The sequence below is a fragment of the Amblyomma maculatum genome, chromosome 2 (assembly GCF_055883805.1).
Source record: "Amblyomma maculatum isolate TAMU_Amacu chromosome 2, ASM5588380v1, whole genome shotgun sequence".
Lineage (NCBI taxonomy): Eukaryota > Metazoa > Arthropoda > Arachnida > Ixodida > Ixodidae > Amblyomma > Amblyomma maculatum.
This window is the reverse complement of record NC_139345.1, coordinates 93,607,882-93,620,245: the sequence shown is the minus strand read 5'-3', so window position 1 is coordinate 93,620,245 and position 12,364 is coordinate 93,607,882. Positions and strand designations below refer to the sequence as shown.

The 12,364-nt window shown below is 47.6% G+C and overlaps 1 protein-coding gene across 1 annotated transcript in view; it reads left to right on the top strand.

The window, feature by feature from the left end:
• The first annotated feature begins 1,315 nt into the window (after window positions 1-1,315).
• The window catches only part of LOC146199282 (acidic mammalian chitinase-like), a 38,839-nt gene continuing 27,790 nt past the window's right edge, over window positions 1,316-12,364 (top strand). Inside the window, exon 1 of the mRNA XM_084594744.1 lies at window positions 1,316-1,620. Coding sequence (XP_084450870.1) covers window positions 1,536-1,620 — 85 coding nt within the window. The 5' untranslated portion in view covers window positions 1,316-1,535. The remainder of the gene's footprint in view (window positions 1,621-12,364) is intronic.

Sequence of the window (12,364 nt, the reverse complement as noted above, 5' to 3'; positions counted from 1 at the left end):
GGTCGGGTTCGAATCCGGGTACTCCGGTACAGTAGTCGGACGTCTTACCACTGCACCACCCCGGCGGGGCACCTGTGGGCACTGAACCGCACTGACTATAAGGGAAAGAAGGGAGGTGAGAGTGAAAGTGGAAAGAGGTAGAAAAACGAGCCGTGGTTGAGGCGGGCTTCGGAGTAATTTCGACCACCTGAGGATCTTTGGTGTGATCTCGAATCATTATTTCCGACTGACGCCTGACGTTGCCCGGTTTCTTTTCCACAAGCTCTTTAACACGTTTGTCGTTAAAATTTAAGGGGGAGGCAGACAGTGGCTGATCCTGGCCCTGATGGGGCTAGGAGAGGTAGGTCAGCGCCGCTTGCGGCGGGGGCTAGCCTGCTGCTGTTGTTGTAGGAAGAAGGAAAAGAAAATGCACGGGCCTCCTACTGGCTTTGTAGCTGAGCCACCTCCGCTGCCTCGTGCGGACAGAAGAGAAAATAGAGAAGAAAGAAAAAGAAGGAGAGAGAAAGACGCGCGCCGAAACTAGCCGAAACAACAGCCGTCATCCACCACCGGAGCAATGGCGGGTGCTATGACGGCCTACAACAGATAAAAATCGGTGACTGGCTAGCCCCCGCCGCAAGCGGCGTTGACCTACCGTCCCAGCCCCGTAGGGCCAAGAACAGCCACCCTCGCTTCCCCGGGGGCTAGCCTGCCACTGAAGTTTATCTGTTGTAGGCCATCATTACACCCGCCACTGCTTCGGTGGTGGACGACTGCTGTTGTAGCCGGCTCGCGTCTTTCTCTCCGTCTTCTTTTTTTTTTTTCTTCTCTATTTTCTCTTCTGTCCTCACAAAGTAGCGGAGGTGGCTCAGCTGCAGAGCCAGTAGCAGGCCCGTGCATTTTATTTTCCTTCTTTCTACAGCCACAACAACAACAACAAAATCTATTTTCTGAGCGTAAGGAAGCCGCTGTAACTGTCACTTTTCGACGGATGCCCCAACCACGCCATGAACGAAGGGAGTAAAAAAGGGAGGGATTGAAAAAGGAGGGTATTAAAGAAAAGCGATAGAATCACTGTGTGGACGTCTCTGGGTTAATTTGTTAAACCTTCAGAGGTACAACACAGTGCACGGGGCATCTCCATTGCAGCCCTGCCGGTGCAGCCGGGATGATGAACCCCGGGAAGTGGCAAGCGTGCATGGCGGGAAGTTCGCAGCGCACGCAGTATACGAAGAATGTCGGCAACGTCCGCACGTGACCCCGCAAAAGTTTCGTTCACTGAGCCGAGGACGAGCGTCGGCGGCGTTGGGCACGATGCCTCAACAAACAAGAAGGGAAGGACGAGCGTCGTCGTAGAATCGCTCGTGTTTCGTCACAGTTTTGTTATCGGCTCTCCCCGCCCCAGCTCGTGGCGGGTGCGAACTCGCCAGTTTAGAGGGGGTGAGCCGACCACTGCGGACGTCCGCTGCGTTGTCTAGCGAGCAGGGAAGCCAGCGGCCACGACGCGTGTTTAGAACGTCTCCAGCAGTCACTTCGTGAGAAACTGATCCAGCATCATGGGGCCCAGCTCGGTTGCACGCGTTTCCTTGGTCTTGACTTCCTTGTTTTTCGCGGCGTCGGTCATGAGCAATTCTATTACGGGTAAGTTTTTATAAGCCCCTTTATTCCGTGCTTCTTCTTTCCTTTGCGCCTCTACGTATGTGTATAGGCTATTAAATGCGCGATGTATTGGTGGCAATTCATCTTTGTTTCAGGCCAGCCGCAAAATCATGCTTCAAAACAGCGCTTCTGCTACTTGACAGGAAAGTCACTTATTCACAGCGGCGCGAACTATTGCGTTGTTATGTATGTTAATGGGAAGCGTTTATGGGAGAAATTTGGCGTTCCCCATCCTGATTTCATTTTCCTCCGTAACAGCACATTCTGCCTGCAGTTATTTGCAGGCAGCATTATTTATTCAATATTTGCAACTTGTGTCTGTCTAAAAACGCATATTACACGCGTGCATCACTTCTTACTTTCACGTCTACAGCATTTTGCAGCCGAGCGGGTAAACTGGCGTATAAAGTAAACCAGCCTTCACTGTTCAAAAATCTCGCTGAATGTTCTCGAGAAGTACGAACATAAAATTTTTATTCTCTCTGTCACAGCAGTTCAGCCTGTTTTGACTGGGCTATGTGGGTAGGGCGCTATTCTTCCGTTTATTCGATAGAACAAAAATGCGCAATGGCACAGTAGCTTTTTAATTTATTCGCAAGAAATAATAAATTCTTTCAATTTGAATTAGCATTGCAACTACCCAACGAGAGTGTTTTAGCTCACTGTGTCTCCCGTGTAGAACTCGGACGCAAAAGCAGACAAGAAGCAACCCATACATAGTAACTGTACAGGCCCTTCCGTTAAACGGTACATGTTGAGGCCATAAGGAACCTGCTATGGGATTTTTTATTCATGCAATGACCCCCGCAGCCATGCATTCGGCGCAACGAACGTTTAAAAAATGTACTAATCCCCAAGAGCCTTTAAATGTGCTTTCCAGCAATCGAGGATTTCGCTTGCGTGACGTTTACTAGCGCCTAAGCTTTCGAACAAACGCTAGTGACGTCATAGCACGGTAGCATGACGTTACAGTGAACTAGAATATTGGGTTCACTGTAATGACGTACTATACAAGTGACGACGGTCGAAGCTTTGATCGGCAGATTCCGCCGCTAAAGCATCCCCAAAAAGCCAAAAGGCCAGCACTGTAAAAAAAAAAATGAATAATTCGTAAAATGGCGAGAATTTTCAATCCAGTCACGCTGACAAACCTGGTCGGTGCACGTCCATCTGACATCTCCTCGGCAGTAAGACACCATCGCGAAACCTTCAAGCCAATGAGACGGTGACCTGAGTTGAGTATTGCTGCAGTATGTAATTGTCTTAACTTCATCTGTATTCCACACTTGTGACACGTTCGACTACATTTCATATTTTCACATTTCTACTCTTACCAGCTATAACACGGGCCATATATTCTATAGATCTAATCAATGTCCTCCTCCCTCCCACCGCAACGAGTAGGCCCTAGTGAGTCCGCAAAATCCTGTCGACATATACCGCCGTACTGTCCATGCTTGCCGACATATAGCGATTTACGGTCAGTTATTGGTGAAATTGGAGAAAGCAAACGCAACGAGCAAGAAACGCCGGTCCTCGCGGTGTCAACAACCCGAATGTTTCCCCGGCAGGCGATCGCATATTTATCGGCGCTTCTTGCAGAGTTAGTGTATGTAGATAACGGCGATCAGGGGAAAGATTAGGCGAGATCGTATAACATAAACAGAATGAGCCTTGCGTTTCGCGCTGAACAAACGAGCACTAGCTATTTGCTTACACAACTATATGTAAACAACGGTAGCGTTAGCGCAGATGCAGTCGCCTTCGTCGGCACATTCCGGGGCGTATTTCACACTCATGTGGTAAATTCTGAATCATGTACAGGATCATCCAATCTTAGTCAGAACTCCTTCCCTGTCTTGAAAGCGGCATTGTGCCCAACGGGGTCGCGTATCAAAGAAAAGTCAAGCAGGCATAAAGGGAGCTGGAGACGGTGATTCGCATAGTCTGCCTCAGATTCATTGAGCTTTCGGCTAGGACGCAAGTGCGCTTTGAAGACAGCAGCCGTGTTCAAGCTAAATGTGGCTGATCCTCTACTTGAACCGCAGATCTAGCGAACAGGCAAGCTCTATACGAGCAGCAAAAAAGAAGCGAGCAGCATATGTCGAAACAGCGCCCCCTAACGCAGCAGTCTCGATGGATGCGGGGAGTAAGGCATCGTGTCGCTGTATGATGGGACAAGTATATCGATCAACTGCTGCCCGGCTACTCCGTTGTCGGCTACGAGCCACTGACACGGCCATCCGCCGACCATCGGCGTTGACGGAGTGGGACAAAGGCAAAGACAAAGCAAAAATCGCGTTGCTAGACGGTCTGCCGAGCGAGCCGCTAGGCAGTTTATCCCTTGGCTTTCCTTAATAAATCGCGATACTTTCGAAGTTTGCCAGCATTCTGAAAGGCGCTGATAGAGTGTGTGCACGAGAGCAAAAGATGGCAGCAGTCTATGTTTCAGAACTTTTGGATCCGCGTCACAAGGTTCGGTCATCGCACTTTTTTTTTCTTTTGCGAAGTCACAGGATAGCTCGATGCTGAAATTATCCGATATATATAAAGTGTAAACTAGCTAAATGCGTGTTTATCGCACATATGTAAGCCTTGAAGCACGTATATAGATCTTCATTCGCTGCAGGCGACAGGGAAGAGGCGCAGCGTGCTATGATGGTAAAAAGAGGAAAGCAGCTGTCAACTGCTATGTAGTTGTACGGGCGGCACCATAGAGTTCTGGACCCCATGCATAGCGCCGCAAATTCTCTGCGCGGCTTATTTCTATCGCAACAAAATAGGACATCGCCAAAACGCATGTTTAAAACTAGCACAACAAAAGTCCACGAAATACGCATGTGCAAGAATAAGTTTTCCTTAGCGCGCCCGTGCAATCCAGTCCAGCGGTATGGCCACCAGTGTACGAAGTACTTGTATCCCCACATTCTTCCATACATTGCATATGATTAGCTTGTTATACTGTGCCAAGATACGCTTTCAGCACACCCACGCCCTCTAAACGTTTGCTGCTTATTGTACGACCCCAACTGGAACTTGCTCCTTCAGTTTCGACCTCATACCGGAATGATTCAAAAACAAGGATGGAATAACTAAGAAGACAGCTCCTAGTTACATTTCCAAGCATTACAGCCGCCATTCCAATCTACCTGAACTCAGATATACTCACCCCGCGCCGTGATGGCTCAGTAGTTATCCCGGGAGGCCAGGGTTAGAACCCGGCCGCGGTGGCCGTGTTTTGATGGAGGCTAACGCTAGGCTCCCGTGCTCTTTGGAATGTTAGTGCACAGCTGGTTGAAATTTACGGAGCCCTCTGTTACGGCGTCCTTCGCAGTCTGAGTCGCACTGGGGCGTCAGACCATTCAATCCATCATCATACAATTTCAACCCTGCCGCTTCACCTTATTATTTTCCTTCCACACCCCTAACCTGTCCTATGTAGATCGGTTCAAATGGCAATACTTTTTCTTTATTTCTACTGTACAGCTGGACCCAGACTGAACTTGTAATGCGCGAGTCTGAACCGAACCGATAAAATCACAAAGGTAACGATGCCACTTCCGCCTGTCCCCGTAGCGTCCCAAACAACGCGGCCTCAGAGCTGTAATCAGCGACTAAAAGAAAGATTTATCACTTGAAAACGTCACTGGCTCCAATCTACAGCTCCTCTTTGCAGATCCTCTTTCGCGTACACGCACTCTGCTGCTTACCTAATCCCTTATCCCTCTACTTGTTCCGATAGTGTCTCGCACGTACACGGTGGTCGGGATACAGTTCTAAGCAGATACATTATGTGAAAGACCTCCCGACATAGATATAAAGCCCCGTTTTAAGTGTGCCGTAGGAAAGAGCCTGCATGGCCCAGCGGTAACATGTTCTGGCTCGTAATCTAAAAGGTGCCGAAGGTTTCGAGTTGCCAGCTCCTGCGATATCGCCCATATCACGTGATCTCGTGATGTCACACAACTCGCTGACCAATCAGCGCCCGGCCATGTCCTCAGAAAATTAGTACCTGCCAAGAGGCACGCTCATCATTTTCCGCTTACTACGCGGATGCCGACAATGTCTAATCCGGATTTTCTGGAGAAATGGGCCTTTAATGCTATAGAGTTAAAATGCCTGTGCAATCCCTTGCGTACCCTTGGTACGCTTGGTCTAAACTTTCATCTGTTGCATGATGAGCAGATACGCATATCTTTTGCAAATATCAAACTATTGTAACCACTGGTGCCACCGATCATACCACGTTCAAAGTTCTATCAGGTTTACGGCAGCTGTTATCCAGCACGCTCTCATAGGTCACATGCTGTTCGCGCTCTCCTGAGATTTGTATGCCCACTCAAAGGTCTCTGTGTACGAACCCGGATACACATACGCACAAAACTGCGATGTAAGCTGAGGATGAGGTTGTAAGCCAGGGTAATAATTAGTATTTGAAAATTCTTCAGTCGCAATGACGCCCATAGTTAAAGACAAGACGCTCCCGAGAACTGTCACTGACACCTTGTGAAAGCTAGTGCAATGTGCCGGGTGGATGGGATGGAATAACTTTATTTGCACCCGTCAAGGAATCAGAGGGCGATGAAGACTTGAGCCTTGACCACCGTCCTTATTCCTCCCCTTTCGGCAGGTTGGAATCCCTTGGGATTACGCGGTGTCCAGGGCCAGATGGATGACTTTCGTTTAGTCTTCTTTCTGTGTGACCATTAAAGCCTACCAGGACTCTTTATTACTGTCTGGTTCGTTGTAGCTACGGCATGTCCACATCAATTGGATCATGTCAGCAACTTCTTTACAGTGTTTAAACCTCGGGTCCTGGATCGCCGGATCGCAACTGCTTAGTGCAAGTGGGTTGGGAAAAAACCCCGCCTGCAATTTTCTCAATTTGAATTCTTCCTTCCTTCTGATACACTTGGCTACTCGATTGAGTAATTTTACAAGGCGAGGTGCTATTAGAATTTTACGTTCATCGAGTACCAAACGGTTAACCGGCGGCATCCCACGGGTAAAGATGTCCTGAAGAGAACCCTGTGGATAATAACTCACCATCTTCGCCGAAAGTAATCAAGCAACTACGTTTGCATTTCAGTACAGCTCTTACGGCGCCGTCGAAAAGCAGAAGAAAGGTGAGGACCTTACACAGATTCGGAGCTTAAGGGGCGCCATAAAGGTCCCACTACACGGCTAAGCAACAGACCACGCGTCTTGGTTACCTTTGGCAAAGGCAATACAGTGCATACCTGCATTCACTAACACCGCGACTTGATGGTTTATCACGCTCTTCTATGATGTCTCGGTCTGTGGTCAAAGTGATGTTTAGCCACCTATGAAGCAATGCATAACGCGGCGGTTAAGGAATTCATCATATCCTCAGTAAATGACAGCCTTGTACATTTGTAGTGTCCTGCTACGTGCGACGATGGCCTGACCGAAGACGACGACAAGCGCGAGCTCAAGCGCGGTGCGCAAGCATGCAGCGCAGATTTTGCATCTGGCAAGATATATTTTTGGATTGGAAAACATTTATTGTCAGCAATGAGCGATTTGTGGGCACTAAACTTAGATGGCCTCAAGTCCCTTGCTCTCGACAACCTTATGAGCCCACTCAGTAGCTCGAACTTGCGTCAACGGGTCTGAGCTGGCCAGTATAGCCTCCCATCGCTCTAGAGATTGGACTGGTAGTAGGTCCGCCGGTGGCGGCGCTTTTTTGCAGCTCCATAATATGTGATCGTGCCCGGCTATTTCGCCGCAGTCTTTACAGTTTGGAATGTATTGTGCTGGGTACATGTGTGCTAACTTAGATTGGCTGAAGAAGGTACGTGTCTGGAGCGGACGCCGGATTACTTCCTGCCTTTTGTCAAGTTTCTTGTGTGGTGAAGGATATATCTGCCTTTCTAGTTTAAAGGAATTAGTGTAGTCATGAAATGAGATAAGTGTATCTTTCGAAAAATTAGGGGAATCAACCTGGCTTACTGCTCGACTGACATAACCTCGAGCTATACTGATTCCACCTCTTTTTGGTTCTAGTCTTTATATCTTAAAATTAGCTATGTCTCTTTGGTGATCATGCCCCCCCCCCCCCCCCCCCCCCCCCCCCCCTCCGCAAAATCGCTTATAGCAGATGGAGTCGCTAATTATGGTAACAGCTTTGGTGCTGACCATCGCCATGGCGATAGCCGCCTCCTCCGCTGTCCCTGAGTTTGTTTTTATCGAACCTGCCATTAATGTTTAATCCGAGTCGTTCACGCCCACGATAGCAAAAGAGTTGCCTCCTTCGTATTCCGCCGCGTCTACATAAACAGTATATTCAGAGCCTTCTAACTTGGCCTAGAGGGCCTTTGCTCTTGCTTTTCTCCTGCCTTCATGAAAAGCAGGGTGAATGTTTTTTGGTAGCGGTTTAATAATGAGTGCAATCCTTACCTCCGTCGGCAGTTTTACTTGCGCATTTCTTTCCGGGATTCTATCTTGTAGTCCTAATTTACCCAGGCTCTTCCATCCCGTGGATGTGGTGGCGAGCCTCTTTAGCTGTGTTATTATATGTACCTCGCATAGTTTTATGGTGTTGTTGTAGACCCCCAGTTTAAGAAGTCTTTCCGTAGGGGTGCAGTGGGGTAACCCCAGTGCTTCTTTATATACCTGCCTTATGATTGTTTCAGTTTTGTTCTTTTCTGCCCCCCCCCCCCCCCCCTAGCTTGAAATAGGGGATAGTGTACACTATTCTGCTTATCACAAAAGCCTGAACAATTCGGCCCAAATCTTTCTCTTTGACCCCGCGTCTTTTGTTGTCTATACGCCTTATCAACCTGGTTGTCATGTTAATTGTCGACTTAAATGAATTTATTGTTTCTGTGTTCTTTCTATTCTCCTGGATTATCAGTCCCAAGACCCTGATTTTGTCTACTCTGGTTATCGGTGTGCTATTTAATTCTACCAAAATGTCGTTTGCGTTGATATTGCGTTTTTTTGTTCTTCGGATTACCAGAAGTTCCGATTTGCTTGGTGAGCATTTTAGCCCTGCCTATTCCGCATATTCTTCAACAATGTCGACTGCCTGTTGAAGATTTTCTTCTATTCCTCCATCGTTGCCTGTGTATGTCCATAATGTGACATCAGCATATAGCGTATGTTTCACCCCTTTCACAGTCTTCAGTAATGGCGGAAGGTTCTTTAAGGCTAGGTTGAAGAAGAAATGGGAAAGAATAGAGCCCTGTGGGATGCCCTTGTCTCCTAGCATAATTGTTTCAGACCTGATGTCTCCAAGGCTTATTAACGCGAAAGCGTTACTTCGCTATGTTCACAGGTTTTTGTCCGCAGACCGTGTCCGCAGACCGTGTCCGCAGACCACGTCCGCAAAATTGTGTCCGCAGCAGTCGCGGGTAATTGAGAAGCGGTAGGGGTTAATGAGTGGTGTCAATCGATAGGCTGACGTTATGTTGCTGCAGAAAAAGCATTAGGCCAATAAGTTAATTAGGTATATATTTAGAATAACTGGTTCACAGGAAAGGTAAGGCGCAGTATCTGCCACACTTGTTCTGTGGACACTTGAGTGCGCCGTAAGGGAAGGAATGAAGGTGGGAGTGAAAGCGGAAAGAAAGAAACGGGTGCTGTATTGGATATGACGTCAAGGATCGTCACGCAACCAGAAGTAGAGCCGAAAAAAGTGGCATAGGAAGGGATTGGCGCGCAATTTGAAAGTACCAAAGACTAAAATGGTCAAACAAGAAGTGAATTAAGCTACTAGAAGCAATCAGAAGCAACCAACAGCAGCATCCGTGCTTTCACATTACTCCAATGTAGATTCTGCAGTGCTTTTTTTTTCTGCAGTTCTTTCGGTTAGAGAATTCCTAACGTAATCGTAAATTTTCTTGCCAGGGGCAATTTCCTCCAGATTATTTAATATGGCTTCGTGTTTGACATTGACGAAGGCTTTCTGTAGATCAAGACGAAGTACAGTTTTTGTGCCCCCTTTATTTGGCGCATCAATATATCTACTTTGAGTTGAATCATTACATCCTGCGTGGACAGCTTGGTCCTGAAATCTAGCATTGTTTCGGAAAATGCCTCCCTTCCCTCTGCGTACTCCTGAAGTCTGTTTAGTATTACATGCTCCATCAGCTTCCCGGCACGATGTTAGCGATATATCGGCCTGAGCTTGCCTACTTCAAGAAATTTCTTCCCAAGCTTTGAAATGAAGACCACTTTAGCATGTTTCCACTCTGAAGGCATTCTACCTAGTTTCCATACCCCATTAAGAAAGTCTGTGAGTGCCGTGACTGATATTAAATCTAGGTTTCTCAGCATTTTATTGGTGACCCCATCTGCTCCCGCTGATGATGTGGTTCTTAGCTGACTCATTTCTCTCCATACCTCCGCTATTGATATGTCCCTATCTAGCTCTGTGTTCTCTGGTCCTCGATATGGTATAGATGAACCCCTTTGCCCGTGTTAAGGTATCTGCTCTTCAGTTCCTCTATGAGATCTTCAGCCGTGCCCTGGTATTTATGAACCAATCTTTTCAGCTGTCCTTGAGCTGCAGTCTTAGTTTATCTTGGATCTAGCAAATGGCGAAGAAGTTGCCACGTGTTTTTACACGCAAGCTTCCCATTCATTTCATCGCAAATCTGTCCTCAGTGTTGACTCTGAAATTACTCTTCTATCTGTCGTTCAAGTGTAGATATTCTTCTTCTTTAGCCTTCTATTGTTCGTCTACGTTTTCGATCCCTTCGTAAGGCTCTCGTGGGCTTCCCACATGTGGGCCAATCTCGAATCCGTAATATCATTTCCGGCGGTTGGGATCTCTCTAGTGTGTGTGTTTACATCACTTTTGAGTCATTCAACCCATTGATTTAGATTCGCGATCTCCCTCGGAGCGGTTCTGTCCCTGACTTCTCTAAGGGCATCCCAGTCTGTCAGCTTCTTTTTGTGCAGCGTCCCCTTCAGCGGCCTGGCATGTATTTTAATCTCTACGATATAGTGATCGCTACCTAAGGTGCCTCCTGTGTTTGACCACTTCTCGCCCTATAGGTCTCTGCCCAGCGTCAAGTCTGGGGACGTGTCTACACTGATGCTGTTACCTATCCATGTGGGGCATTGTGGGTCGTTTAGTATTGTTAGTCTTAAGTGCTGAATTTCTATCCATAGTTTGTTTCCTTTGGGGGAGGTCATCCTATACACCCAAGCCGGATGCGGGGCATTGAAGTCCCCAGTGATTATTAGCCCTTTCCTGTCAAGTTAAAGTTAAATAAGTTAAATTGGTTCACAGGAAGGGAAAGGCGCAGTAACTGTCACACTTGCTCTGTGGACACCCGAACCGCGCCGTAAGGGAAGGGAGGAGGGTGGGAATGAAAGTGGAAAGAGAGAAAGAGGAGCCGTAGTGGAGGGCTACGGAGTAATTTCGACCACCTGGGGATCTTTAACGTGCGCTGACATCGCACAGCACACAGCCGCCTCTTCGTTTCGCCTCCATCGAAACGCAGCCGCCGCGGTCGGGTTCCTTGTGGCTTTCCGTAAAAGGTATGCCAGCCCTGTCCCTCTGTTTTTGGGCGAATTGTACGTATTCATAATAAAGAGACTGTTGTCTTCCTTTGTGTTTGGGATTAGTTCAATCATTACATAGTCTTCACTCGTGTTTTCGAGTTCATGTTTTATTGCTGTCAAATTTCTCTGCACTAACGTAGCCGTGAACGACCTAGGTTTATGGCCCCTTTGTAATTCTAGCGGGGTATACGCGGCGTAGCCGGTTACTTTTACCGTGCCGCTTGCCTCTTGTAGCGTGATTACATCGGGTGTGTTTTCAATTTTTTGAATGTGTGCCTGCAGGTTCCCCTTCTTAGAGTGGAGTGGAATCCTCTGCAGTTCCAGTGCCAGATTCTAATTTGGTGGTGAGGGGCCATGATGTCCTAGGACAGTTGCTGCAGTGGCAGCTGAGGGAGGGTGACTCTAGCTGCGCATGCTCGCATTACCGCCTGACTGAGCGCGGCTGATAAAGTATATTTGTGGACAGCAGGCAGTGATGTCGTTATGGTTCTTGTACGCCACGGATTGGTGACCCGGGCATGATTGAACATGGTTAACTGCGAACTGACGCGATGACGACGGGAAAATGGGTCGATGGTGATGAACCAAAGTTAGATATCCGACAACCAGCATTCGGGGAGCTTGAGGCCACACATCTTCTTACTCAGTGATCAGTGTGCATAGTCGATCTCTAGTTCGTGCGTGCGTACAATACTCTATTTCGTCTCATCAAGCAATCGTGGGATCTTTTTTTTTATTGCAGGCAAATCTGGTCATACGACTGTTGTTATTCTCGGAAAAGGCCCCCTAAAAAAAACACTGGCATGTGTTGCAGATTCCGTGCTTTCTTTCTAGACATGACACGGACTCCGTACACGTATGATGATATCGCTTAATGCGACCAGTTGTTTGTAGCGTCAGCGATCCAGAGCGGCTATCGTTTTTTCATGCAATAATGACCTTTAGAAAAGCGTATTAATTGTCGAGTCGTCTAAAGGCCCTGATTGCGCAAGGAGTGGCATGGTTTGAGGCCTGCTTTGTAGCAGAAGTTTTGTTGTGGTCTCTTTTGTTTCGTCGAGAAGTCACGTGACTACATCTCGGCAAACCAAGACACGCCGATGCAAAAAGTGAGGATTGAGCGTATAATCAATAATATTGACCTAATAGCACTGGTCTCCTTTTGTAAATGAAAGCTGTACAGCAAATGCCG